At 64.8% G+C, this 25,887-nt stretch overlaps 1 protein-coding gene and 2 long non-coding RNA genes across 6 annotated transcripts in view; 2 read left to right on the forward strand and 1 right to left on the reverse strand.

Moving 5' to 3' along the window:
- The window catches only part of PLXNA1 (plexin A1), a 40,605-nt gene extending 20,130 nt beyond the window's left edge, over positions 1 to 20,475 (forward strand). For both annotated transcript variants that reach the window (XM_070463500.1, XM_070463501.1), the window contains exons 11-33: positions 365 to 565; positions 2,020 to 2,116; positions 2,185 to 2,378; positions 2,459 to 2,610; positions 2,991 to 3,111; positions 3,367 to 3,503; positions 4,938 to 5,105; positions 5,407 to 5,500; positions 5,657 to 5,896; positions 5,973 to 6,116; positions 6,258 to 6,492; positions 8,106 to 8,248; positions 9,310 to 9,566; positions 10,066 to 10,132; positions 12,401 to 12,547; positions 12,856 to 13,015; positions 13,406 to 13,509; positions 13,638 to 13,734; positions 14,018 to 14,208; positions 14,395 to 14,564; positions 15,959 to 16,171; positions 16,475 to 16,625; positions 17,487 to 20,475. In XM_070463500.1, coding sequence (XP_070319601.1) covers positions 365 to 565; positions 2,020 to 2,116; positions 2,185 to 2,378; positions 2,459 to 2,610; positions 2,991 to 3,111; positions 3,367 to 3,503; positions 4,938 to 5,105; positions 5,407 to 5,500; positions 5,657 to 5,896; positions 5,973 to 6,116; positions 6,258 to 6,492; positions 8,106 to 8,248; positions 9,310 to 9,566; positions 10,066 to 10,132; positions 12,401 to 12,547; positions 12,856 to 13,015; positions 13,406 to 13,509; positions 13,638 to 13,734; positions 14,018 to 14,208; positions 14,395 to 14,564; positions 15,959 to 16,171; positions 16,475 to 16,625; positions 17,487 to 17,582 — 3,579 coding nt within the window. In that variant the 3' untranslated portion in view covers positions 17,583 to 20,475. The remainder of the gene's footprint in view (positions 1 to 364; positions 566 to 2,019; positions 2,117 to 2,184; positions 2,379 to 2,458; positions 2,611 to 2,990; positions 3,112 to 3,366; positions 3,504 to 4,937; positions 5,106 to 5,406; positions 5,501 to 5,656; positions 5,897 to 5,972; positions 6,117 to 6,257; positions 6,493 to 8,105; positions 8,249 to 9,309; positions 9,567 to 10,065; positions 10,133 to 12,400; positions 12,548 to 12,855; positions 13,016 to 13,405; positions 13,510 to 13,637; positions 13,735 to 14,017; positions 14,209 to 14,394; positions 14,565 to 15,958; positions 16,172 to 16,474; positions 16,626 to 17,486) is intronic.
- On the reverse strand, positions 473 to 3,586 carry LOC110129721 (uncharacterized). 3 transcript variants are annotated; one of them, XR_011486281.1, is made up of 3 exons: positions 3,445 to 3,586; positions 1,666 to 1,788; positions 473 to 1,104 (listed from the first exon to the last, which is right to left on the reverse strand). It is a non-coding gene; the product is annotated as an uncharacterized lncRNA (long non-coding RNA). The 3 variants fall into 3 exon arrangements; XR_011486280.1 differs by having other exon boundaries at positions 3,420 to 3,505; XR_011486279.1 differs by having other exon boundaries at positions 3,375 to 3,458.
- A 2,071-nt stretch (positions 20,476 to 22,546) lies between the features above and the next one.
- LOC110129710 (uncharacterized) lies at positions 22,547 to 25,506 on the forward strand. The gene is made up of 2 exons (XR_002311587.2): positions 22,547 to 22,786; positions 23,227 to 25,506. It is a non-coding gene; the product is annotated as an uncharacterized lncRNA (long non-coding RNA).
- The last annotated feature ends 381 nt before the right edge of the window (positions 25,507 to 25,887 follow it).

The raw sequence follows: 25,887 nt of genomic DNA on the forward strand, positions 1-25,887 counted from the left end.
TCCTGCTGCAAGCAAGCCGGGCCATTGCGTCAGTTATTGTTGCTGAAACACTGGCCCTGGGGGCCGGGCTGTTTTTCTGCCCTCTCTGAGTATTTTTACCTACTCCCTGGGCCCCTGGCGGAGAGCTTGTGCCTGCTTCTGCCTCAGGGGCCTCTCAGCTGCTCCCAGGTGGGGCTCCTCTGGTGGGATTCCCAGGGGCAGGCCTGCCTAGGTTGCGGTATGCCATCTGGAACCCAGGCCTGGCTGGCTGGCCCCGGCGCCACCAGCGTGCCCGTGTGTGGGGTGGGCTTGTGATGCTAGATAGGGCCCCGTGCAGCCGCCCTCTGCCTCCAGCCCAGCTTCAGCTGCAGCCTATTCCCCCCAGGACTGCCCGCAGATCCTGCCCTCCACCCAGATCTACGTGCCAGTGGGCGTGGTGAAGCCCATCACCCTGACTGCCCGAAACCTGCCACAGCCGCAGTCAGGCCAGCGGGGGTATGAGTGCCTGTTTCACCTCCCTGGGGGCCCGGCCCGCGTCGGCGCCGTGCGCTTCAACAGCTCCAGCCTGCAGTGCCAGAACTCCTCGGTGAGTCTGCTCAGCACCAGGGTGCCCGCCAGGAACCCGTGCTGTGGGTTTCTGCTTACGGGGGCGCCCTGGGTCCCCCCCGCCAGGCCACGGCAGCCCCTCAGCTGGAAGGGCCCAGGTGAGCAGGGGCCATTCCCAGAGCCACCCTGACACTTGGAGGGAGCCCGTCTGTCTCAGACGTAGGTGAGGGGCCTGGGTGGGCTCAGGGCACGAGAGGTGTCCTTGGGGGCCGAGGTCAGGGGGACAGCAGCAGCTCCTTTGAGGTGTCCTGGGTCAGGACACGGCCACCCGCCCTTGGAGTCTCATGTCTGACAGGGTGACCTTCCGAAGGCCTTTGATCGCATCCCGTGAATTTAGTGATGGTGGGGTCTGCAGAGCTATAACGTTGTGGTGGGAGAGGGGAGAAGGCTGAGTTCGTGGTCCTGAGGTGGCAGGCCTCGGTCTCCCATCTGTTCAGGAGGGCAGTGGGCCTCCGGGCACGGGTCAAAGTCCTGAGTGGTGGGGGGGTGCCTCTGGGTCATCTGCCAGGCTCCCGGAACCTAGGGGAGAGGCATGAGGTCAGAGGTCAGGCTCCATTCCTCTTGACTCTGTTCTGGCGGGTGGGCCTGGGGCCCAGGGATCAGCACAGTCTCAGGGTAGGTTGGCTCTCGGCCAGCGCCTCGGGTCCCTGTGCCTGCCTGCTTGGCCAGCCCCATTTTCTGCCCGCCTCCTTGGCCCCTGTGAGCCCCGCCCTCCGCCTGCCTCTCACTCTGGCTCCCCTGCCTCCCCAAGGCCGCCGTCCCTCTTCTCCCCATCCCCGGGCCCCTGTCGCCTGTCCACCCCGCCCCCCGCCAGGCCCACATTTGTCTTTCCTGCAGCCCCGCGTGAAGGGAAAGAAAGCATCAGGGAGTTTGATAGGATCCAATTACATTCCTGCAGATAAGATGATGATGAATTGCCCTGGGACGGAGCACAAGTCTTCAGCTGAGAAAGTGGGACACAGCTGGGCTCCTTGGAGGGCTGTGTCCCTAAGCCCAGCCCAGGCGGTGGGGGGGCAGCCCTCACAGGGGACGCATATGTCACACTCAGGGCAGTCCCAGGGGAGGGCTTGTTGCACCCGCCTGGAGATGAGGAAGCGTCCCTGACATGTGCCCAAGGGAGTGCGGGGGAATCCTGGCGTCCTGGTGGGGGTCACCCTGGAGGCTGTGATCCTGTGGCTGCTGGAGGGCGAGGGCGGCAGCCATCTGTGGGCAGAGGAGCAGCTGGATGGGGGCGGGCGCTGGGGCCCTTGGATGGCCTGGGCGGGGGTGTGGTGGGGATGGACGCAGGGAGGGGTTGGGGGGGGGTGTCGGGCGTCTGGGTGCAGATTGGCCCCCAGACCCTGCCGAGCCTGCCACCAGTGGCTGGTGCCAGAGGTGGCCACGGGGGACACGCAGGCCTGGCCCCACGGCCTGACCCTCTTCCTGTCACCGCAGTACTCCTACGAGGGCAACGATGTCAGCGACCTGCCTGTGAACCTGTCCGTGGTATGGAACGGCCACTTTGTCATCGACAACCCGCAGAATATCCAAGGTGAGCGGGTGGGGGGCGGCCCGGGGGCCAGGCCCGCCGGCGGCTGCTGACCCCCGTCCTCCCCGCAGCCCACCTGTACAAGTGTCCCGCCCTGCGGGAGAGCTGCGGCCTCTGCCTCAAGGCCGACCCTCGTTTCGAGTGCGGCTGGTGTGTGGCCGAGCGCCGCTGCTCCCTGCGTCCCCACTGCCCCGCGGATTCGCCTGCCGAGTGGATGCACGCCCGCCACGGCAGCAGCCGCTGCGCCGACCCCAAGATCCTCAAGGTAGGCGCGCCCCCAGGCCTGCGGGGCAGAGGGGGTCTCTGACACCCGGCCATCGCCCCAGCTGTCCCCTCTTCCCACAGCTGTCCCCTGAGACGGGCCCGCGGCAAGGCGGCACGCGGCTCACCATCACAGGGGAGAACCTGGGGCTGCGCTTCGAGGACGTGCGGCTGGGCGTGCGCGTGGGCAAGGTGCTGTGCAGCCCGGTGGAGAGCGAGTACATCAGCGCAGAGCAGTGAGTGGGGCGGGGCCTGCGGGCGGGGAGGGGGGCAGAGTGGGCGGGGCCTGTGTGGGCAGGCTGACCTGTGTGGGCGGGGCCAGAGAGCAAGGGGGGCGCGTGGGTGGGGCCAGAGAGTAGGCGGGGCCTGCATGGGCGGGCTGGACCTGTGTGGGCCAGGCCAGAGAGCAGGGGGGCCGTGTGGGTGGGGCCAGGGAGTGGGCGGGGCCTGTGTGGCCGGGCTGGGGACAAGGTGCTTTGCAACCCAGTGGATAGTATATTAGTGTCTAGCAGTGAGTGGGACGGGTCTTGTGGGACAGGGCCCGTGATTGGGCGGGGCCTTGTGGGCGGGGCCGGCGCTGTAGCAGCTGAGGCCCCCCCCCCCCGCGTACCCGCAGGATCGTCTGTGAAATTGGGGATGCCAGCACCGTGCGGGCCCACGACGCCCTGGTGGAAGTGTGCGTGCGGGACTGCTCCCCTCGCTACCGCGCCCTGTCGCCCAAGCGCTTCACCTTTGTGGTAAGCCCGCCCTCGTGCCCTGCAGCCTCTCCTTCCGGGCCCCAGGTTACTAGGGGCCCCCCCAACAAGTCGCCCACGGAGGCAGCCCGGGGTTCAGGCGACCTCGAGTGATGGCCCCCTCCCCGCGCCACTCGTCTGCAGGGCCTGACTCAGGGGCCCCCTTGCACCTGGGGCCCTGCCTGTGGGCGCCGTCCCAGACCTAGTGTGCACAGACCTGGGCTTCCCGGAGCCCCAGCCCGTCCCTTCTCTCCCCAGACGCCAACCTTCTACCGCGTGAGCCCTGCCCGTGGGCCCCTTTCGGGGGGCACCTGGATTGGCATCGAGGGCAGCCACCTGAACGCGGGCAGCGACGTGGCGGTGTCAGTAGGAGGCCGGCCCTGCTCCTTCTCCTGGTACGTAGGGACCCTAGGCTTGCCCCGCCTGCCCCCTGTGGTGGTTGGTTCAGATGGCTGGGCCCCCCCTCCGTTGCCTGGGAGACAAGGGGGATTGTGGCGAGCCAGGCTGGGGTGATCACTATGGAAACCTAGAGCGGAGAAGGTTACCATGGAGATGGCTCCCTCCAGAGCAGGTGGGCGGGGCCTGGCTTGAGTGGGGGCCGGCCGCTGCGCCCTGCCCTGGGCTGATACCCCCAGAGCACAGCCGTTTAGAGAAATTCTTGAGAGAGAGAAAGGGAACCTTAACAAAAACTGGGAGCCTTGAAGTGGATAATTTTAGATTAGGGATGATAATGGAGCCAGCCTTTAAATATTTTCCTGCAGTAATTACCCGTTATCAGACTAATTATTGGTGTTTGCAGCCTGCCACATGCGGGCCTGGCGGCTGTGGTGTAGGCACTGAGGGGACAGGCAGGTGCAGGCGGTGACCGGGCCGGCTGCCCCGTAGGGTGACCCAGCACCCCCACCTCAGCAGCCTGTTTCGCCGGCTCATGACCCGGACTTGGGATTAGCCTGTTTTCAGATCAGAGACAATGAAGGTGGGGCAATGAGTGCATCGAGTGTGTCCTTCCAGGAAGCAGGAGCCCTGAGCATGGGGCTCTGACCCTGAGCGTGGGGCTCTGACCCTGAGCACGGGGCTCTGGCCCTGAGCACAGGGCTCTGGCCCGGAGTGTGGGGCTCTGACCCTGAGCACGGGGCTCTGACCCTGAGTGTGGGGCTCTGGCCGTGAGCATGGGGCTCTGGCCATGAGCATGGGGCTCTGGCCATGAGCATGGGCTCTGACCCTGAGCGTGGGACTCTGACCCTGAGCACGGGGCTCTGGCCCTGAGCATGGGGCTCTGGCCCTGAGCGCGGGGCTCTGGTCCTGAGCATGGTCCCTGAGCATGGGGCTCTGGCCCTGAGCATGGGCTCTGGCCCCGCTGGACGCACGTTGAAATGGTGGGGTCCGTCCGACCAGCCATCCCTGGGTGATTGATGGGGTGCCACAGGGCTGCCTTGAGGCCCAGTGAGCTCCTGGTTCCTGTGGGCCTGGCTCTGCGGACAGAGACACAGTCTGGCTCATCAGCTGACACCTCAGAGGAGGCAGACGCCGGGGTGGGGGTGTCCCCTGGAGAGGGAGCTTGGACCCCGGACCCACCTCTCAGCTGGGGACATGCCCCAGAAGGGCACAGACAGCACCTGGCCCCTTGCAGGGGCTGACGGGGGAGGCGACCCCCACCGTCCTCAGCCACCTGGAGACAGGGCCCACAGCAGCCTGTGTCACGGGGAGGCAGGTGAGGCCGGGGCGGGACGTGGCCAGTGATGTGCCCGCAGCCTGTGGTGGTGGAGCCTGGATGCTCAGGCGGGTTGGAGGTGCCTCACTGCCACCACCACCCCCCGCCGCCCTTCCAGGAGGAACTCCCGGGAGATCCGGTGTCTGACACCTCCCGGGCAGAGCCCGGGCAGCGTCCCCATAGTTGTCAACATCAACCGCGCTCAGCTCACCAACCCCGAGGTCAAGTACAACTACACTGAGGACCCCACCATCCTGAGGATTGACCCCGAGTGGAGCATAAACAGGTCAGGGCACCACTGGGAGCCTCCCCCCTGCTGGGTCCCGCAGCTCTCCATCTGCCCACCCTGAGCCCCGTGACCGCAGTCCTGAGCCGCCAGAGACCAGCACCTGGCTCGGGGCTCCTGCCGCCGGCTGTCAGCTCAGCCCTCACGTGGTTCCGCCCCCCAGCACGGTGCTGAGAGGCTGTAACCCTCATCTGTCTCTTGGGGGGCCGGGGGGGGTGTCTGTGCCTCCCGTTTGTGCTGGGCCCTGGGCAGAGGGGCCCCGGACGTCCCACCGGTGACTCCCACCACCCTCATATTTTAGTGGAGGGACCCTTCTAACAGTCACGGGCACCAACCTGGCCACTGTCCGCGAACCACGCATCCGAGCCAAGTACGCCGGCTTTGAGAGGGAAAACGTGAGTCCCTGCTGGGTCCTGCCCCCCACGCCTTCCATCAAGGCCGCACTTGGGGTTCCCAGGGAGGGTGGGTATGCAGGTGTGGCCGCAGGCCCGCTGCTAGCGCCTGGCCCCTTGTGGAGCAGCCAGCCCAGCGTCCCTGTCCCACATCCCCAGAGCTGCCTGGTGTACAATGACACCACCATGGTGTGCCGGGCCCCGTCAGTGGACAACGGCGTGCGCAGCCCGCCCGAGCTTGGGGAGCGGCCGGACGAGCTGGGCTTCATCATGGATGACGTGCGTGCTCTGCTGGTGCTCAACACCTCATCTTTCCTCTACTACCCGGACCCTGTGCTGGAGCCTCTCAGCCCCACCGGCCTGCTGGAGCTGAAGCCCAGCTCTCCACTCATCCTTAAGGTGGGCCACTCAGGGACGGCGGGGGCGGGGGCTGGTTGGCGGTGGCTGTGGCCGACTCACCCCATTCTGCCCACAGGGCCGCAACCTGCTGCCGCCGGCGCCCGGCAGCCCTCGCCTCAACTACACCGTGCTCATCGGCTCCACGCCGTGTGCCCTCACCGTGTCCGAGACGCAGCTGCTCTGCGAGTCACCCAACCTCACAGGGCAGCACAAGGTCACGGTGCGTCCACGCCCCTGGGGCCCCACGCAGGGCCATCCCCAGCCCGAGGGAGCCCCCCGGGGCCCGTGACCCCACCCCGCCAAGCTCGCGGGGCCCTGAGCCATGGGCGACAGGCACCCCCTGAGCAGCCTGCACCCCCAGGTCCGGGCTGGCGGCTTCGAGTTCTCGCCAGGGGTGCTGCAGATGTACTCGGACAGCCTGCTGACACTGCCCGCCATTGTGGGCATCGGCGGAGGTGGCGGCCTCCTGCTACTGGTCATCGTGGCCGTGCTCATCGCCTACAAGCGCAAGTCGCGGGATGCTGACCGCACCCTGAAGCGCCTGCAGCTGCAGATGGACAACCTGGAGTCTCGTGTGGCCCTGGAGTGCAAGGAAGGTGGGCAGGAGGCGGGGCCGGGGGTGGGGCTGGCCGAGGCTGCTGAACTGGGCCGTGCTGCCCACTGAGTCCACTCCGTCTCCTATGCTCCTGCAGGCCTTGCTGTGCTGGGCTCAGTGGAGGGAGGCGGGGGCGGTCTGACTGGGACCTTTGTGGGGGGATCCCGCAGGCAGACCCCGCCGGAAGCCCCTGTTTGTGTCCCAGCCTGGCTGGAGGACGCCCGGTGGGCACACGGTGTCTCAGTCTTGCTTGAACGGACACGCGTCCGGGTGTGGAGACACCGCGCCTGCTGCTGAGGGCGGGGTGGCACCGTTTCCCCGGGCGTGGTGGGTGGTTGGTGATCCAAGAGCCAGTGTGCGTTGGTCCATCCGGCGGTCGGGGGTGGCCTTGGGGCGAGGGAACTCTCTGTGCGCACGACCTTCAGCCTGGCCGCTCTGTTCTGAGTCATCCAGTGGGGCGGGTGTCTGTCCTGCCCTGGGGGGCGAGTGGTAGAAACCTGCTTAGGCCGCGGCCGCATCCTCTGTACCAGAGTCTGGGGTCTGGAGCCCAACCAGGCCTCACATCCCCAGAACCTGTCTTCTGTGACTGCTCCCCTGTGCAGTGACAGGACGACCCCGGAGGGCAGGCTCGGTGTCCCCGAACCTGGTCACGTGCCCCCTGCCCCCAAGAGTCCCCAGTCGGGAGGTGGACCCCGGGGGCGGGACCCGGCCTAAGAGAGAGGGGCCCTGCAGGCCGGAAGTCTGAGCAGTGGCCTGGGGGTGGGGGCTCGGGGGGAGGGCCAAGGACGTCCCCAGGGTGCCTGTGTTTTGGGAGACCAGTGGCTCATCCCCACGGAGCAGAGGCTGCCCCCCCAGTGCTGAGGGCGCGACTGCTGTGGGACCAGCAAGTGGGCGTGCGGGGTGGGCGCCCGGGCCAGGGCCGCAGGGACCCTGATGGGTTCAGCACCCATGTGCCCATGTGGGCTCCAGGCAGCAGCCTGGACCTGTGCTGGCCGCCATTCGGCCGGCTGGCTTTTCTGGCCGGTGCCCACAGCCAGCGGGAGAAGGGTGGGGGTCTACTCGGAGCCCAGCCCACGCGTGCCCCTTAGAGCCCTGTCCGTGTGGGGCGCCACGAGGATGACCAGGGCCCCAGCACAGACGCCCAGCAGCAGGCAGGGAGGTGAGGGCCGGCTCCTGTTTAGCCCCCATGACGTGCCCAGCGCCCTCTGGCTCCTGACCAGACAGTGCACACCTCACGGCTCTGGAATGTCCTGAGAACAGCGGAGGCACTCTGAGCCGGCGGGTGTGTCGGAGGCCTGCTGGCCCAAGGAGCGGACCGCTCTGCTCCCTCCCAGGCGGCCAGAGCCAGGGCAGCCATGAGCGCCCCAGCCTCTGGGACCAGGGCCCCCAGCCCAGCCCAGTCTCTGCCCTTGTCTCGGTTACATCTGCAGCGGTTCGGGGGTGGGGGGCTCACCCTGCGTCAGGACTGGGGACGCTGGCCTGGCAGGTCCAGCAGGACCTTGAGTGCGGGGTGAGCGGGGCCGGCGGGAGGGCGGAGCTGAGCAGGTCCCCCACAACCCTGAGTGCGGGGTGGGCGGGGCCGGGCACCCGCCTTGACCCCTCGTCTGGCCGCAGCCTTTGCGGAGCTGCAGACGGACATCCACGAGCTGACCAACGACCTGGACGGCGCCGGCATCCCGTTCCTGGACTACCGCACCTACGCCATGCGTGTGCTCTTCCCAGGGATCGAGGACCACCCGGTGCTCAAGGAGATGGAGGTGGGCTGCCGGCCCTCTCCGCGGGGGTCCGGGGTTCCTGGGGCCGCGGGGGCCTGGGGGCCAGCCCGAGCCTCCTGGGAGGGAGGATCTGGTCCCAGCAAACCACCCCTAGCCTGGGCTCCCAGGGCCCAGCGGTTTCTCTGGGCCTGTGGGCCACTGTGCACCACCCAGGCTGGCCAGCCTGGCTCCAGCGTGAGGCCTCCAGCCTGCTGCAGGGGAGTGGGCTGGCTCCCGCATCCTCCTGGGCGCCCCAGTGGCCGGCCAGGAGCCCAGGCCCCGATTCAGAACAGGCAGGGCTGTCATGCTCTGTGGGCAGGGGCATCCTTCCCTGCACCCCTAGGATGTCGGGGCTCCGCCCCCGCCCCAGGTGGCTCTGTGGGTGGAGACCCCTGTCTAGCGGCGGCTCGGCGGGCCTTCCCGTCATGCTGTCTGGGGCCCGGGCGCCCAGGGCTGCTCACTGCCCCTTGCTTCCCCGGGTGGCTGCCACGCTGGGGCTCCCTGTCCTGGCAGGTGTGTCTCCTGGGGTTGCGGTCCGCTGTGCTGTGTGACGGGTCTTAGCTGTGACTGTGTGTCCTGCCTGGGCTGCGGGCCTGTGTCCCTTCTGCCCTGATAAGCTCTGGGGCAGAAAAGAGTGAACACGTGGGGCCCTGGAGCTAGCCATGCCTGCGTCCCACCCCCTTGTCCCGCATCTGTGCTGGGAGACCCCAACGAGCCACGCCCCTGTCTGGACTTGAGTGTCCTCTGCAGTGGGGAGAGGGGTCTCTGTGTGGGTGCTGGCGTGACTGAGGACGGCACTCCCGCTGCCCAGTAGGCACCGGGCTTCCTCTGAGCTGTCAGAGCCAGGCCATGCAGAGGGAGGCGGGGCAGGCACCTCGCTGCTGTGCCCACACCTCTGCCCACTGTGGGCTTCTCAGGCAGCTGCCGGGCCATAGCCATTCTACGAGGACTTGGGGCTTAGGGTCCCGTCAGGGTGATGGGTGACCAGACCCCCAGGCCCGGACTGTCCTTCAGCCAGAAGGGGCCGCTGCCCCCTCGGTCTAAGCAGGCCTGCGGCCCCCCAGGTACAGGCCAACGTGGAGAAGTCGCTGACGCTGTTTGGGCAGCTGCTGACCAAGAAGCACTTCCTGCTGACCTTCATCCGCACGCTGGAGGCCCAGCGCAGCTTCTCCATGCGGGACCGTGGCAATGTGGCCTCGCTCATCATGACGGCCCTGCAGGGCGAGATGGAGTACGCCACCGATGTGCTGAAGCAGCTGCTGGCCGACCTCATCGACAAGAACCTGGAGAGCAAGAACCACCCCAAGCTGCTGCTGCGCCGGTGCGTCCGTGCCCTGCCCCCCCGCCTCCCTCTGCACCCCCCCCCGCCTCCCGCCTCCCCGCCCCGCCTCCCTCCTGCACCCCCGCCTCCCTCTGTCCCTTCCCCCCGCCTCCCTCTGTCTCTGCCCCCTGCCCCCTGCCTCCCACCTCCCTCTGTCCCTGCCCCCCGCCTCCCTCCGTCCCTGCCTGCCTGCCCGTGACCCCTCCCTGCCTGCGCCCCTCTGCCCCCTGCCTGTGCACCCCTGCCCACCTACACCCTGTCTGCCCACCGTGCCCTCGGCATTCCTGTGCCCACCCACACGCCTGCCCGCCCGCCTGCGGCAGTGAGCCCACTGGCCTAGCCCAGGCACTGCTGAGGCGACTCTGGGGACCTGCTTGGGGTCTGCCCTGCCTGGGACCCTTGTCACTGGGTGACACGTGCTCTGAGGCCAGGCCTGACCACGGGCCCTGGGGCGGTGGGGGTCGGGTGGGCCTGAGGTCACCCCACGTCTCTGTTCCAGGACGGAGTCAGTGGCCGAGAAGATGCTGACCAACTGGTTCACCTTCCTCCTATACAAGTTCCTCAAGGTGGGCGGCCGTAGGGGCCCGGCTGGAAGGCCCAGCTGGGGTGCCCGCCACGGGGTGCCCGCCACGGGCCTCAACCGGGGGGTAGGGAGGGGCCCAGACCCTGAAGTGACGCCCCTGGGACACGCGTCTGTCCACTGGCGTCCCCAGAGGCTGTCCAGTCCTGCCTGAGCTGCCAAGGCAAGGTGGAGGTGCCTCTCATGGGGGTCGATGGCCGCACGCGGGTGAGCAGGGTGGAGGTCCAGGCCCCGTAGGGTTCATGTGGTCCCTGTGGCCCAGACCGAGGCTCAGATGGAACCCCTGGGCAGGGTGTCTGTGTCCAGCCCTAGCACTGGCCCAGCCTGAGGAGGTGCCTGGCGGGGAGGGCAGGGTCCCATTGACCCCGTGCTGAGGAGGGGGCAGCCACCTAGGCTTCCATGTGTTGTTGCCCAGACAGTTCCCTCCAAGCCCCGGAGACCGGCCCTGGGGAGCCGGGTTATTCTTGGACTGGGGCATAGCCTGTGGGCGGCTGGACGTGGGTCAAGGTGGGCCTCACTGGGGCTGTGAGCAGCTCGGTGGGTCACCTGCGTTTTAGAACTGGGAGGTTGTCCAACCCCAACGTGTGTCTGACTTTCCTCGACAAACCCGAAGGCTTGGCAGGTGGGCCTGCTGTTCCCGCAGTCGGTGCTCCACAGCAGACGAGGCAACAGCCGTGGAAACCACGACAGGCAGCCCGGGTCTGGTCCCCTCTGTGTGACCGAGTGGACGTAGCCTTGGCCCTTGGCAGGGTTGCACATTGGGGAAGATGGTGGGGCTTCCTGTCGTCTGTGCTGGGGCTGAGGCTGGCCACTGCAGCTCAGTGGTCAGGACAGGCCTGCTGGGCTGCAGGGTGCGGACGGGAGGGGGTGGCAGTGAGGGCGGGGATAGGGCTGTGTGGGGTGAGCAGAGGCGTGGAGGCGGGGTGGGGGGTAGCCAGACGGAGACTGGAGGCCCAGGGGTGGACACAAGGTCTGGAGAGGGGGGCTGGGCGGGCTGGTCTGGGGGAAGGTGGCTCAGCACACAGCAGGAGGGTAGCAGGAACAGGACTGGCTGCTTCCTGTAAAATATGGTTGTTTGCAGCCCATGTGATGTGCTCGTGTGTGTTAGAGAGACCATGTCTTCGAGCTGTTTTATGTTTACATTGCTATGAAGCCAAGTTTGCAGACAAAACACCTTGAGAGACGGGCGTGCTGTCGGATGGAAGGTTGAGGGGTGATCTGCGCTCACGGCCGCGCCTGGGCAGCTGTCTCTTTAATCACACTGCCTGATTAAAGGCGGGAGCACCTGGTTCGGGGCTGGGCTGCTGCTCAGGGGACCAGGGGCTGGGGAGCTGGGCAGCCATCTGCCTGTGTCTCACTCGCCCCCAGGCCCCAGGGCCACCGAGCCGGAGGCTGTGTCTGTCCCAGGCAGGGACTCAGCTGGAGCCGGGAGCCCTCCCCCAACAGCTGTCCCTTCATGGTGCCTGTTGTCCAGCGGTGTCCGTAGAGGCTCCCCTGACCCCCACCCCGCAGTGAGGCTGTGACAGGAGCCGCCACACTTGGCCTGGCCTTTGGGCGGCTTCCACCCCAGAGGGGAGATGGCAGGGAAGCAGGCAAGACCAGTTACAGGGGCATCAGAGCCTGGGGGTGTGGGTGCCCCGGGGCAGCAATGAGGGCCAGCGCATTGGGTCAGGGTCCAGGAGAGTCTTTCTGAGAGGCACCTCGGGTGGGGTCCAGGGGCGGGGGGAAGACCCAAGAGGGTGGGGTCCGCAGGGGCGGGAAGAGCCCTGGTGGCCGGTGGAGGCCCGGAGATGGGGTGTGCTGGGTGGCAGGGGAGCGGCGGACGTGTGAGGGGATCAGGCAGCGCAGAGCCCCCCAGGCGCACCGGGCGAGTGTCTGCTCCGAGACTGTGTTGACTGCATGCTCTGGAGCAGCGGACAGAGGGGCAGGGGGTCCCTGACCTCCTGTGGGCGACGGTCACACCCACTGTTCGTGCCCGGCCTGGCCTCGTCCGCCAGCAGCACCGGCGGCCCTGGGCAGGAGTGGGGCTGGGCCGGCGGTCTTTCCAGACCAGGCCGCCTATCCCCCGGGGCCCCTGCTGAGCTTTTCTCTGGGAGTTTCAGACCCACCAGGGGGACGGTCTCCGGTCAAGCGCTTTGTTCACATCCTCCTTGCGCTTTGGGAGCGGGGTTCTCAGGTGGGCCTAGTCGCCCTTTTGGCAGGGCCGGGGCCGGGGCAGGGCTGGAGCCTGACGCCCCTGGCCCCGTGCCCGCAGGAGTGCGCAGGGGAGCCGCTCTTCATGCTCTACTGCGCCATCAAGCAGCAGATGGAGAAGGGCCCCATCGACGCCATCACGGGCGAGGCGCGGTACTCGCTGAGCGAGGACAAGCTCATCCGGCAGCAGATCGACTACAAGACGCTGGTGTGAAAGGGGGCAATGGGGGGCCTGCCACGTGCCCCAAACCCCGCCCACTGCCCGCCACACGCCCCAAACCCCGCCCACCGCCCACCACGCCCCAAACCTCCCCACGTGCCACTCATCCTTAAACCCCGCCCACCCGCCACTCACCCCAAACTCCATCCATCTGCCCACCATGTGCCCCAAAACCCGCCCGCCTGCCCGGCCACGCACCCCAAAACCCACCCACGTGCCCATGTCCCCCCCCCCCTTCCCTGGCCCACCTCCCAGTGAGGCATAGGGAGCTGACCTCGCGTTCTCCCATCCCTCAGACCCTGAACTGCGTGAACCCCGAGAATGAGAACGCGCCCGAGGTGCCAGTGAAGGGGCTGAACTGTGATACGGTGACACAGGTCAAGGAGAAGTTGCTGGACGCCGTGTACAAGGGCGTCCCCTACTCCCAACGGCCCAAGGCTGGGGACATGGACCTGGGTGAGCCCAGGAGGGCGCTGGCCCGGATGGTGGGAGGGCAAGGCTGTGATCTTGGGCGGGCTCTGCAGTCTCCTCCCCAGGGTGGTGGAAGGTGGGGTCCCATTTGCACCTGGAGCTCGGGGCTCACTGGCTCACCAGGAGGATAAGTAGGGAGGGTAAGTGGAGAAGAGGTGGTCTGGGCCAGCCTGGTCTCATGGTGGACAAGGCTGGGCGGTGGAGGGAGGCCTGAGCGCCAGGCTGGGAGGAGGGCACACACAGGGGCCCTGGGGCCACGTGGGATGGGGTGTGGGGCTGCAGCTCTGCGCGGACAGGACATGGGCCGGCGGCAGGGCCTGCCCCTCTGCTGCCCAGCGTCCACTCAGGGCGCCGGGACCCTCCCCTCCCCCGCAGAGTGGCGGCAGGGCCGCATGGCCCGTATCATCCTGCAGGACGAGGACGTCACCACCAAGATCGACAACGACTGGAAGAGGCTCAACACGCTGGCGCACTACCAGGTGAGCCGCCCGCGGCCGCCCGCGGTGTGGGCCTACCGCCCTGGAGTGCCCCGGTCTGGGCGGCTGGGGCCTAGGGGAGAGACGGCTCCGGAGGGCAGTTCCCACGTCGCCCGGTCCTCCGCCCGCAGGTGACAGACGGGTCCTCGGTGGCCCTGGTGCCCAAGCAGACGTCTGCCTACAACATCTCCAACTCGTCCACCTTCACCAAGTCCCTCAGCAGATACGGTGAGCGCCGGCCGGCAGGGGCAGGGGCAGGCCGCTGACCAGGACGGGACCCTGGCCCCAGGCTCTGTGCGGGCTGCCTGGGCTTAGTCATGGCCCGTCCCTGGGCCACTTGGCCTCTCCCTGAGCAGCACGGGCTCCTCACGGCCATCACACGTGTCATCCCAGGGCATCACTGTCCCCCCAGTTTTCAGATGGGGACACCAAGGCTCAGCCAGGGGCCCCAGCCAGGCGGGCGGGCGGGTGAGGGCGCTGGACCCCGTAGCTGACGGCGCGGTGCCCGCAGAGAGCATGCTGCGCACGGCCAGTAGCCCCGACAGCCTGCGCTCGCGCACGCCTATGATCACACCCGACCTGGAGAGCGGCACCAAGCTGTGGCATCTAGTCAAGAACCACGACCACCTGGACCAGCGCGAGGGCGACCGCGGCAGCAAGATGGTCTCGGAGATCTACCTGACGCGGCTGCTGGCCACCAAGGTGGGGGCGGGGCGTCCTGAAGGGGCGGGGCGTCTTGGGGGCGGGGCGTCTTGGGGGGCGGGGCGGGGCTGGGGCGGGGCTGGGCAGGGGCGGGGCGTCTGGGAGGGGCGGGGCTGGGCAGGGGCGGGGCGCCTGGGCGGGGCGGGGCGGCCCCTGAGCTGTACCCCGCCCACGCCCCACCCCCAGGGCACGCTGCAGAAGTTCGTGGACGACCTGTTCGAGACCATCTTCAGCACGGCGCACCGCGGCTCGGCCCTGCCGCTGGCCATCAAGTACATGTTCGACTTTCTGGATGAGCAGGCCGACCAGCACCAGATCCATGACGCGGACGTGCGCCACACCTGGAAAAGCAACTGGTACGGCGGGGCGGGGCGGGGCGGGGCCGATCCCCCTCCACATGGGCCTCCCTGACTCACCCATCAGGAGGATCTGCTGCCCATCTTGTGGGGGCGTGGGTGTGTGTGCACACGTGTATTCGCGTGTCACTGGGCGTGCAGGACTGTGTGCAGGTATGGTCTTTAGTGTGACACATGGCTCGGGGGCCCGGCCCGTGCTGCCTACAGCAGTGAGGGTAACAGTGATGGTGACCCCCTCCCAGCCCAGGCCCCCAGGCCAGCAGCCACTTCCGGTCGGGCTCTCACCTCCGTAGCGGCCGGTACGCCCCTCCAGGGCGGGCCTGCTTCTCAGAAGCTCTGTGCCTCTGGCCTATTCCTTCTCGTTCCCTGAGCCCTGCCAGCGCCCTCGGCTCTGCGTGCTGCCGCTCCCCAAGACTCTGAGTGAGCCCACCTGGGCCTTCATGTCCACCTCTGCTGCCCACAGACCTCGAGGGGGTCCACGGGGCGTGGGGGAGGCAGCATCGTGTAGGTCAGCATCATCCAGGGGCACTCCTGGAATGACGGAAGGCTCCAGGTGTGTGCCGGCCACGTGGCCCTGCCGCTGGGAGCATCTGAGGTAACTGGCACAGCCAAGCGCCTGAATTTCTAGCTCGGTGACACACTAGAGGTTTTAGCCCCTCTCAGCTCAGCTCAGCTCAGTTCAGTCCAGTCGCTCAGTCGCTCTGTCGTGTCCGACTCTTTGCGACCCAATGAATTGCAGCCCGGTGCTACTGCTGCTGCTACTGCCAAGTCACTTCAGTCGTGTCTGACTCCGTGCGACCCCACCCCTGGGATTCTCCAGGCAAGAACACTGGGGTGGGTTGCCATTTCCTTCTCCAGTGAGTGCATGAAAGTGAAAAGTGAAAGTGAAGTCGCTCAGTCATGTCTGACTCTTCGCGATCCCATGGACTGCAGGCTACCAGGCTCCTCCGTCCATGGGATTTTCCAGGCAAGAGTACTGGAGTGCGGTGCCATTAACCTGGCTAGTGGCTGTCAAATAGGTTGGCGTTTGGGGTCAGAGGTCAGCTGTCTCCGGGAGCCCTTCCTGGTCTTGTTACCAACACTTGTATGGGCAGGAACAAGGGAACTAAGTGGGCCTTAAACAGGCACTCAGGCCTGGAGGACCCTGGCTGTGCACACGAGTGACCCCAGGCAAGAGCGCCTCTGGGTGTGCACCCTTCACCCTGGGACTGTGGGCAGGGGGTGCAGCCCTCACTGCCGGGCTCTCTGGGCCCGTCTCCCCAGCTGCGTGGAGCTCCACAGTCGCTGCGTAGGCTGGAGCCAGGAGGACGGGGAGGCCACAGGTCAGCCCCTCCTGCTGCGCCCCGGGGGTGGCCGTGGCCCCTCTGACGCTGCGTGTGCCCGCCTGCCCGCAGCCTGCCCCTGCGCTTCTGGGTGAACGTGATCAAGAACCCGCAGTTCGTGTTCGACATCCACAAGAGCAGCATCACGGACGCCTGCCTGTCGGTGGTGGCCCAGACCTTCATGGACTCCTGCTCCACGTCGGAGCACAAGCTGGGCAAGGACTCGCCCTCCAACAAGCTGCTCTATGCCAAGGACATCCCCAACTACAAGAGCTGGGTGGAGAGGTGGGCACGGGGCCGGGCCGCAGAGGGGCGGGCAGGACGCAGAGGGGGCGGGGCCGGGCGGGGGACGCGCAGGGGGTGGGGCTGGAGGCACGCAGAGGGGGCGGGGGTGGAGGATGCAGAGGGGCCAGGGCTTGGGGACACAGAGGGGGCGGGGGCGGGGCAGGGGCCGGGCCAGGGCCAGCCAGGGGTACGCAGGGGTTTGGGCTGAGGACGTGGAGGGGGAGGAGCCGGGGCGGGGCCGGGGGTGGGGGCCCGACGCAGAGGGGGCGGGCCGCGCCCTTGCTCACAAGCCCATCGCCGCAGGTACTACGCTGACATAGCCAAGATGCCCGCCATCAGCGACCAGGATATGAGCGCCTACCTGGCTGAGCAGTCGAGGCTGCACCTGAGCCAGTTCAACAGCATGAGCGCCTTGCACGAGATCTACTCGTACATCACCAAGTACAAGGACGAGGTCAGTGCAGACTCTCTGCCCCGGTCTGCTGAACAGGCCCGGTGTCCTCGGCCTTCACACCGGCTCTGCTGCTGGGGGCGGGTGCTGGGCCTCCCTGAGACGCTGGGGACAGAGGACTGAGCCACAGGCTAGAGAGGCCCGCTGGACACTGCTGGGGCCAGTCCTGAGGCCAGGGCAGGCCTGCTACAGAGGCTCCCAGGAGGAGCGTGGCCTTGGCTGTGGGGTATGTGGGTGTTAGGGGTGCGAGCTTCTCCCGGGCACACGGAACCTGACTGCCAGGGGCTGGAGGTAGGGGCGGGCATGTCAAGAAGTAGGGTGGGGTGGGAGAGGGGGAGGGTCAGGAGCCTGGTTCCCTGGGTCGAGAGGGTGGAGTGGTCGGCTCCAGAGACTTGGCCACAGGGCCGGACCTGGGGGAGGCAGCAGAGCCAGGGGACAGTCAGCTAAGCCCGGAGGAGGGGGCTCAGGCAGGGAGCCCAGAGCAGAGAAGGGGCTGTGCTGAGCCTGGGTCCAGCGGGCAGGAGCTGCAGGGGGAGGAGAGCCCTCCGTGACCTGGGGTGGGGCTCAGTGAGGGGCACAGAGACAGGGGCTGCGAGGGGAGGGTGGGGATGGCAACATGGCTGCTGGGGGTGGGGGGCGCTGCCTGCCCACGGGACACAGCACTGGGAGTTCAGACACTGCACCCCAGGGGACCTGGAGGGCTGGCAAGGGACCCGAGCCCTGTCTGGGTGGTTTCAGGGGAAGGGGGTTAGGAGACCCTGGGGACCTGGGGGTCCTGGCTCCAAGCCCAGGTCCCTCAGGCTCTGGCCGCGGGCATCGTGTGTGGCCCCGGAGCCCACCTGAGGCGCCTCCCTGCCCCTGCAGATCCTGACGGCCCTGGAGAAGGATGAGCAGGCACGGCGGCAGCGGCTCCGTGGCAGGCTGGAGCAGGTGGTGGACACCATGGCCCTGAGCAGCTGAGCCCCTGGCCCAGCCGCCCGGCCAGCGGCAGTGAGTGAGAGGACCCTGGCGGCGGCCTCCGCCTGGCGGCCAAAGCTGTGAGGTCCACGGAGGCAGCCTCGCCTGCCGTGCCGGGGTCCTGCGCTGGGGCCAGGTGTGCGGCCCTGGCCCCCGGCCCCCGTGTCCCCTTCCCACCTGTGGGGTCCCGGCTCTTCCTCGGTGTGGGTGAGGCAGTGTCTGCAGCCCTCCCTGCGCTCAGAGCTGTTTGCAGGGGACGGGGAGCCCAGGTGTGACCCGGCCCCCTCAGGACAGCAGGGGGCTGCCGAGGCCCCAGGGCGAGGCCGGAGCCCTCCAGGAGGAGAGGCGAGATCGCAGCGGCCAGCGGGCCGGGCCCGGGGCTGGGCGGGCCGCTGTGCCCGCCTCCCGCGCAGAATCTGAGGGCTGGGCCTGGCTGGCCACCTGGGTGGGGCGGCGGCACGCCCAGGGCCCCTCCGCAGGGAGCTGAAGTCGGCCTGGGCCGGCGCCACCCACCTGCCACGTCCCGGTGTCCCACCGCCGCCGCCATCCTCGATTCACCGCGTGCTCTCCGCGGTCGAGGCTGGAGCGCCGCGTCGACCTCACCCAGAGAGAGGCCCCGAGCTCCCTCCTATGGAGGGGCTGCAGGACGGCTCCACGCAGGGCCCAGGTGACTTCTGGAAGGACTCGGGTCCCCTTCTGTCCTCAGGGCTGTGCCTCTGGGAGCCACTGGGGCCTGGGGCTCTGGGCTGTGAGTGCACGTTCCCCTTATTTATTCCCCCCTGAAACCTGCCCTGCCCCAGGCTGAGCTCTCTGCTGTGGAGGGCCCCGGAGCCACCCTGATCAGCCTCCTGCCCACCCCCCAGCCTCCCACCTGCCTTCCCGTGGCTTCAGTCTGGCCCCTCAGCAGTGTGCTGGCCCCTTGGAGGGGGGACGCTTGGGGGACGTTGCTCGTTTTTTAGGGGAACAGGGGAGTCCTGCTGTGCTTGGACAGCTGGAGCTGTGGGGCCCTTGGACCGTACCCAGTGGCCTGGCCAGGAGCAGGATGCAGTGACCAGAGGGCTTGGAGGTCAGGGCTGTCCACCCTGCCCTCAGCTAGCAAGAGTACACATTTTTAATTAAAAAACCTGTACATATATATACATATATATATATATATATATATGTGGCTCTGCCTGTCTCCAGCCCCAGTGGGGTCCTGTACAGTTAACTGGAGGAGGAGGAATTTTACAGTTTAGAGTATGAGCCGAGGCACTGGGACAGCCCAGCCAAATGGGCGTGGCCAGCGTCTCCTGCTGGAGCGCCCCGGCCTCCGCGTCCACCTGTGGGGCAGCCTGTCTCCCTGTTGACGTGAGGACAGACTGCTCGGCCTAGAGTTTCCCGGAGGCGGGCTGTGGATTCCTGCATGACTGTGCTAGCGTTTAGTATGACTTGATCTTTTTAAAACTGCAAGTGTTGAATACTAGAGGTTGTTAGGCCCCTTTTTTCATGTTTTTTAATTAATCAGTCACTTGTGAAGGCAGTGGCCCGTCCCCTTTTCAATTCACTTTTTCGACGGTACTACAGATCTCCGCGGACTTTTAAGGGACAGCTAACTGTGGCCGGCCCCGCGCCTTCCCCGACGCGGCGTGAGCCCACCCGAGAGCCTCCATCAGCTGAGCAGCTGCTCCCCCGCGGGAGGAGGGGTGAAGTCCGCAACCTCCTGACTCAGGAAGCTCCTGGAACTGGGGGTCAGAGGCCCCCAGGCCCCACGGGCGCTGAGCAGGGCTCGGGCCCCCACGCGGTGGGTGTCCAGCAGGAGCTCAGGTCAGGGAGGCGCCGGGTTCCTATGTGTGGGCCTCTCCCCCCGAGTCTTCCCTGAGGCTGCTTCTGATCGAAGCCCCCGTTCTTCCAGCCCCACTCCGGCCAGGGGGCTCCCTGCCCCCGGCACCGCCCTCTTCGGAATCCAGTCCCCACCCCCTCCCTAGGCCTCCCTGGTCCTCGCGCCCGCCGTGTGGTCGGGTTGGCAGTCTGGGCGGTGGGGATGCAGGAGTGGGGAGCCGCCAGCGCTGCCTGGCGTGGCAGAGCACACAGGCGGGTCGGGGCGAGCACTTTAGCGCTGTCTGTTTACACGCGAGCCAATCACCGACCTGAGCCTGCCGTCCACCGGCAGCACGGGTGCACCTCCTTCCCCAGGTGGGAGTCAGGCCGAGTCCTTGGCCTGTCTCGCCCTTGGCACCTCCATGTCCTCCGGCCCAGCACTCTGACCCTGAGCCCAGCTCTGGCCCGAGGGCGGCCGGGGCACGGAATGGAACCCTGCTCTGTGCAGAGGCGGCCCCAGGGGCCCCTCTGCAGTCCTGGGGCCAGGGGGCTGGGCCAGAACGCCTGCCTGCCTGGACTCTGCTGCTACTGCCTGCTGCCCTGGGTTGCCTCCCTCGTTCTCGCCCGCACGCCTCTCAGGAGCGCCAGGGATGTCTCGGCCACGGTCCGGAGCCTGGCCTCTCCATATACCTCGAGCTTGCCCACACTCCTTGACCCAGGCCCGGCCCGGCCCACGGGAGAGGCCACCACCCCGGCTTTGCCCTTGCTGAGCGAGCCCTGCCTGGCTCTCCCCCCCAGTGCTGGAGCTGAGGGCTCACGCCGTTGGTGCTACACAAGCTAGAATAGATATATTTAGAGAGAGAGATATTTTTAAGATGAAACCCACAATTAGCTGTCCTTTAACGCCGCAGAGCCCCCACCCAAAAGAAGAGCGATCGCTCTGCAGCCTGAGTGGCCCCTCGGCCGCTGCCTCTCCCAGGGGCGGCGTGGCTCTAGGCTTGCAGGTTGTGTAAATACACGGCTATTTCCTATTTTACTGTCTCAGATTTAGTACTTGTAAATACACACACATTAAGGAGAGTAAACATTTTTGCTAAAACTCATGGCTCCGGGTTTTCCTTGCTGGGAGGGGTCTAGGGTGGCAGCACAATAGCCAGCCGGTCCCACCTCCCCCCACCCCACCCCTGCTCTGGGCAGCATTTCCCGGGTGTCAAGGCTTCTGCCCCCGGGGTGACTGCAGCAGGGGCCCCCAGGACCATCACCTTTGTTCTGCAGTGGGCCCTGAGGGTGGGGCCCCAGCATCACACCTGGCCCCAGGGCCACTGGGCATTTCAGCTGACACTTAAACCAGGGCCTGAGCCCCATCCAGAGGGTCCTGTTGACCTGGGCCCCGGCCTGTGTCAGAACAGGAAGGGTGTGATGGACCCCAGAGAGTGACCTGCACCTCTGCCTATGCATGAGCTGCAGGCCGAACCAGGTGATGACAGTGATGAGGCTGATGGTCCCCTTCTGGTTCAGCCACCGTTCTGGCCAAGTGAACTGGTGTGGAGCTCACAGCCACTCAGACACAGGAAAGCTGAGGGGCATGGTGGGGAGTGGCCTTGGGGGACTAAAAGTCGGCCACGTGGCAGGAGAGGTCCCCAGAGAAGCCGGTAGCGCTCCAGGATGCCTTCAGCATCTCCGCCCGGAGACAGCATGCTGACAGTGGCCCATAAATCATCATCAGTACCTCCTGCTCCAAAAACGGGCCCATCCTGACAGCCGGTCTGCGGGGCGGCGAGCTCAGCGCCAGGCTCAATCACCAGAGAAATCAGTGTAATCAGCATGAAATTGCATCGGAAACAAATTTAGCAAACACGGTCCCATTTGGGGTGTGACGTGGCCTGTTCGCATAGCTCTGTCCCCTCCAGCTTTCCGGCGCAATCAGCCCTGCCGAGGGCCCCAGCCCGCCGGTGGGCACGTGAAAGCAGGCGCCGGTCTTTGGGCGCAATCAGCAGCGCTCAAATCAAGCGGGATGGGGTGGGGCGGGGGGCGGCACCATCTGACTGTCATTCATGCGGGAGCATCCAGGCTCTTAGCCCTGACTGCCGAGGCCAGTGCTCCCCTGCGGCGCCGGGCAGCGCATGGGGTGGGGGTGTCTGGTGGCCGGCGTGAAGGCTCCAGCACGCTGGGCTGAGCCCTTCTGCGTGCCAAGCTCTGCATGAAGCCGTTGCGATGGGGAGGCAGGTTCAGGTAACAACGCCTGGGAACAGCCCGGTGACTGCACACGGGGGTCTGTGGTGGCGGCCAGCTGGACAGACAGGAAGGGCCACCTGGAGAGGAGCAGCGCCCCTCGGGCCAGGGTGACTTGGGAGGCTGTGCTCCGCCGGGGAGCAGACGGGTCAGCAGCATGCGAGGCCAGAGGTGGCCCACGCTGAGGGGGGGCCCGGGCCCCGAGAGAAGCAGAGGCTGTGCCAGGCCCCTTGGGAAGCAAGGAGCGCGGGTCCTCAATCACACCTGGAGGTCGCGGGACCCTTCCGAGGCTCCTCCAGGGCGCCAAACGCGGCCCCATCCCGCACCTCCGCTTCCGGCGCGTGGCTTCCTTCGAGTCACGTGACTTCCTTCCGGTCGCGTGCCACCCACCTTCGCCTCTGGCTGGGAGAACGCCTCAGCGTTGTGGACCGCAGTGTGAGCCCCGAAGCTCTCACCCTGTCTCCAGCCAGGCGTCCTCCCCGAGGCCCGCCGGCCCTTGCTGCCTCGTCCATCGGCCCCCAGGTCGGACGCTCCCCCATTCCCCTCCGCCCGGCCCCCCTGAGGCCCGGTCTCTCCGGGACACCAGTCCCAGGTGTGATGCTAAGGGGACGGGGTGGGGGGTGGGCCGCGGAGCTGTAGTGAGAGAAGGAGCCCCTTTTCCCTTCCTTGTGTGAGTTGATTTTCTGAGGGACACGTTCCTCTCAAGTCTCTGGGGAAGGGCTCTCCCAGCTAGGAGCGTGGCTCTTGGACTCAATACCGCCTCCTGGGCCACACAGAGGGGAGCAGCCCTAGGCGACCCTGCGGGCTGATGGTGCCCTGGAGGGCGGGGCCGTCTCGAGGGCCAGGGTCCTAGAGCGCCCCAGGCTGCCCCCAGTGCCGCTAGCACTGGAGTTCCACCAACGAGGACTCAGGCAAGGGGTTGGGGGCTGGCGAGGGAGGCCCCTGCCCCACCTGGTGAGGAAGGGGCAGAATGAGGGGCTGGGGGATAGCGCCCCAGTCCAGCGAGCCCGGCCGAGGCACAGAGGTGCTGAGGGGGCCGCCAGCTGCAGGAAGGAGCCTGAGGTCCGCAAGAGGAGGCTGCTGAGCAGGCAGCAGAGCGGCTTCTGGAGTCGCTGCAGAGGGGCTGCCGGTGCCCCCAAGCCGGGACATTCAGTGAGGACCGAGGCCGAGGACCAGAGGTGAGCAGGATGGGGCTGCTGCGCACACCACTTCGGGAAGATCTGTGTCCACTGTAGCCTAAGTCGATGGTACCCCCTGGAGTTGTGCAGTGCACAACCTATCCAGATGTACAGGACGTCCGTGAGTGGGTGAGGCACTTCCCGTGGAGGCCGGGAGAGGCGCAGACCTGCCTCCCTAGTGTCAGGAAGCCTTGTCAGCTTTGCCTCAGCCCCACCACCATCGTGGGAAGAAGATAAAGGAAGGACCCTGTTAGGGAGCTGAACTATGACCTGGGACTTAACATTTGCCCAAAGGAAACTGTTGATTTTATTTTTAATATGTATTTATTTGGCTGCCTCTGGTCTTAGTTGAGTCACGTGGCACATGGGCTTCAGCAGTTGCCAGGCAGCAGCTTAGTTGCTCCCTAACATGCGGTATCTTAATTCCCCCCCCCCCCCAGGCATCAAACTTGTGTGCGCTGCATTGCAGGGTGCAATCGTAACCAATGGACCACCACGAAAGTCCCCAAAGGAGGCCACTTAAACACCACTGGATTAAGATATTTGAAAGTTTAACGTTTGTTCCTACTTCTCAGTAGGGCAGAAGCTTGGAAGCAAGATGCAGACAATTAAGAAGTTGCATTAACAAGACACCAGCAGTGCTGTGTGCATCTTCAACCTCAGAGGCCATGCTGGGCTAGGGTGTAGGTGCTGGGCTCTGTCTGTGGCCTGAGTCCTTGGTCTCGGGAGCTGCTCCCCCTCCACACCCAGGGGAGTGCTCCAGCGAGGCTGTGACCCCAGCTGACCAGTCAGAGCATCCGTGCCAATCAGGCTGAGCATGCCACGTCATCAGGAACAACTGTTTCCCCTGAAACTGCTGAAAAGAGTGAATACTCCTTAATGTGGGGTGCCTTGGGGGCAGGGGTGACACCAGCTCCGAAGTGTGGAGCTAAGAGATGAGGGGAAGAGAGAGAGAGAGAGAGAGAGACAAAACTCCTGGACCCAGCCCCGCCAGTAGACAAGATCTCTTGTGGCCTTCAGTTAATTGGCCAACAGATTCCTTTTTCTGGCTTTGCTCAAATTGATCTGTTGTGGGGATGGAGAGTGAATCTTTCACTGCTGGAGGCTCTGCTGCTGGGAGCGTTAGATGGGCCACCTGCGCTGAGACGACTGCTGGTGTAAAACACAGGATGTAAAATAGCTCATTAAAGTTGTTTATGTTGACATGTTTGAAGTGATGATAATGGGGTAGACAGGCTTACCTAAGATGGTGTTAAATTTTACATGTTTCTTTTAACTTTTTAAGTGTGGCCACTAGAAAACTTAAAACTATGTTTCTAGCTCGTTTTCTGTTTCCACGGGGACTAGACCAATTTTCTAGAGATGAAGAGCATGGGATGCATGTGTGTGCTGATGTCTGTCTTAACTGGTGCCCCTTTGGAGAGTGAGTTCTGCTCACAGAGGGTTTCTTGGTTTCCTGTGCTGTGGCGGATCTCCCCAGGCTTGGGTTCCTAGTCACACAGCTGTGCGACCAGCACTGCAGTCCTTTTCAGAACCAGTCATTACCCCAGAAACGCCCCCACACCTGGTAGCTTCCGCTCGCATCCTTTCTCCCCAGCTCCTGCCCTGCTCATCTGCTGTCTCCGTAGATCTGCCTGTTCTGGACGCTTGCTGCAAACGCAGGCACACAGTACGTGGCCTTTTGTGTTTGGTTTCTTTCCCTTAGTATCATGTTCTCAAGGTTCATGTCTGTGGTAGTCTGTGTCATGCTTCACTCCTTTGATGTCTGAATGATACTCCACTGCATGGATGTATCCACCCATTCATCAGTTGAAGGGCATTTGAGTTGTTTCCAGTTCTTGACTTAAGAACAATACTCTGTGCACATTTGTGTACAGATTTTCATGTGAACATACGCTCATTCTCATAGGCACGTAACTAGGAGTGGAATTGCTGGATCGTATGGTAACTCTGTATTTAGTAATTTAGGGAACTGCCTGACGGGTTTCCAGAGTCTGCACCATTTTACCTTCCCACTATTAGTGCACCAGAGGCTTCCTTGGAGGCTAAGACAGTAAAGAAGCTGCCTTCAGTGCAGGAGACCTAGGTTCGATCCTTGGTTTGGGAAGATTCCCTGGAGAAGGGAATGGCAACCCACTCCAGTATTCTTGCCTGGAAAATCCATGGGCAGAAAAGCTTGACAGGCTACAGTCCTTGGGGTTGCCAAGAGCAGAATGTAGCTGGGCAACTGACACATCCATTACTGGACGAGGGCCCCAGTGCCTCTGAATTCTCACCAACACTAGTCATCACCTGCCTTTTTGACCACTGCCATCCTCGGGGGTGTGACGTCGTGTACTGTGGCTTTGATTTGCATTTGCGTGGTGGCCCGTGACACTGAGCGTCTGTTAATGTGCTTATTGGCCACTTACTGGCTATATGTTTTCTTTGGAGAAACATCTACTCAGATCCTTTGCCCATTTGTCTTTTCATTATTTAATTGTAAGAGTCCTCTCTACATTACAGGTACACGATTATCAGATACATGATTTACAGACATTTTTCTTCCATTCTGAGTTTTCTTTTCACTTTTTTTGTTTGTTTTTGGCCAGGCCATGCGGCTTGTTTGAGGGATCACAGTTACCCAAACAGGGTTTGAACCTAGGCCACGACAATGAAAGTGCTGAAATGTCAGGGAATTCCCTCTGTTTACTTTTAATATTAAAAAAAAATTATTTTCACTTTCTTGATGTTGTGTTTTAAATGCTAGCTTTTAATAAAAGAATGAGAAATCTGATATTGGGTTCAGGGTTAAAGGATGGAACCTAGGAAACAGATTAGAACAAGTAGGCACGGTGGGGCCTGGGAAGGACAGAGAAGGAACTCTGAGAAACAGAATACTGAACCCTTCAAAGACTTTCACTTTGTTATAAACTCTGTTTCTTTTAATTTTTTCAAAATTGTGGTAAAATACACATAACAAAACTTAGCGCCGTCTTTAAGTGTCAGGTTCGGTGGCATTAAGTACATTCATATTGTTGTGCAGCAATCACCACTACCATCTCCAGAAGTCCCTCGTCTTCTGAAGCTGAAGCTCTGTCCCCGTTAAACATGCCCCATCC

This window comes from Odocoileus virginianus, unplaced genomic scaffold (genome assembly GCF_023699985.2).
Source record: "Odocoileus virginianus isolate 20LAN1187 ecotype Illinois unplaced genomic scaffold, Ovbor_1.2 Unplaced_Contig_3, whole genome shotgun sequence".
Lineage (NCBI taxonomy): Eukaryota > Metazoa > Chordata > Mammalia > Artiodactyla > Cervidae > Odocoileus > Odocoileus virginianus.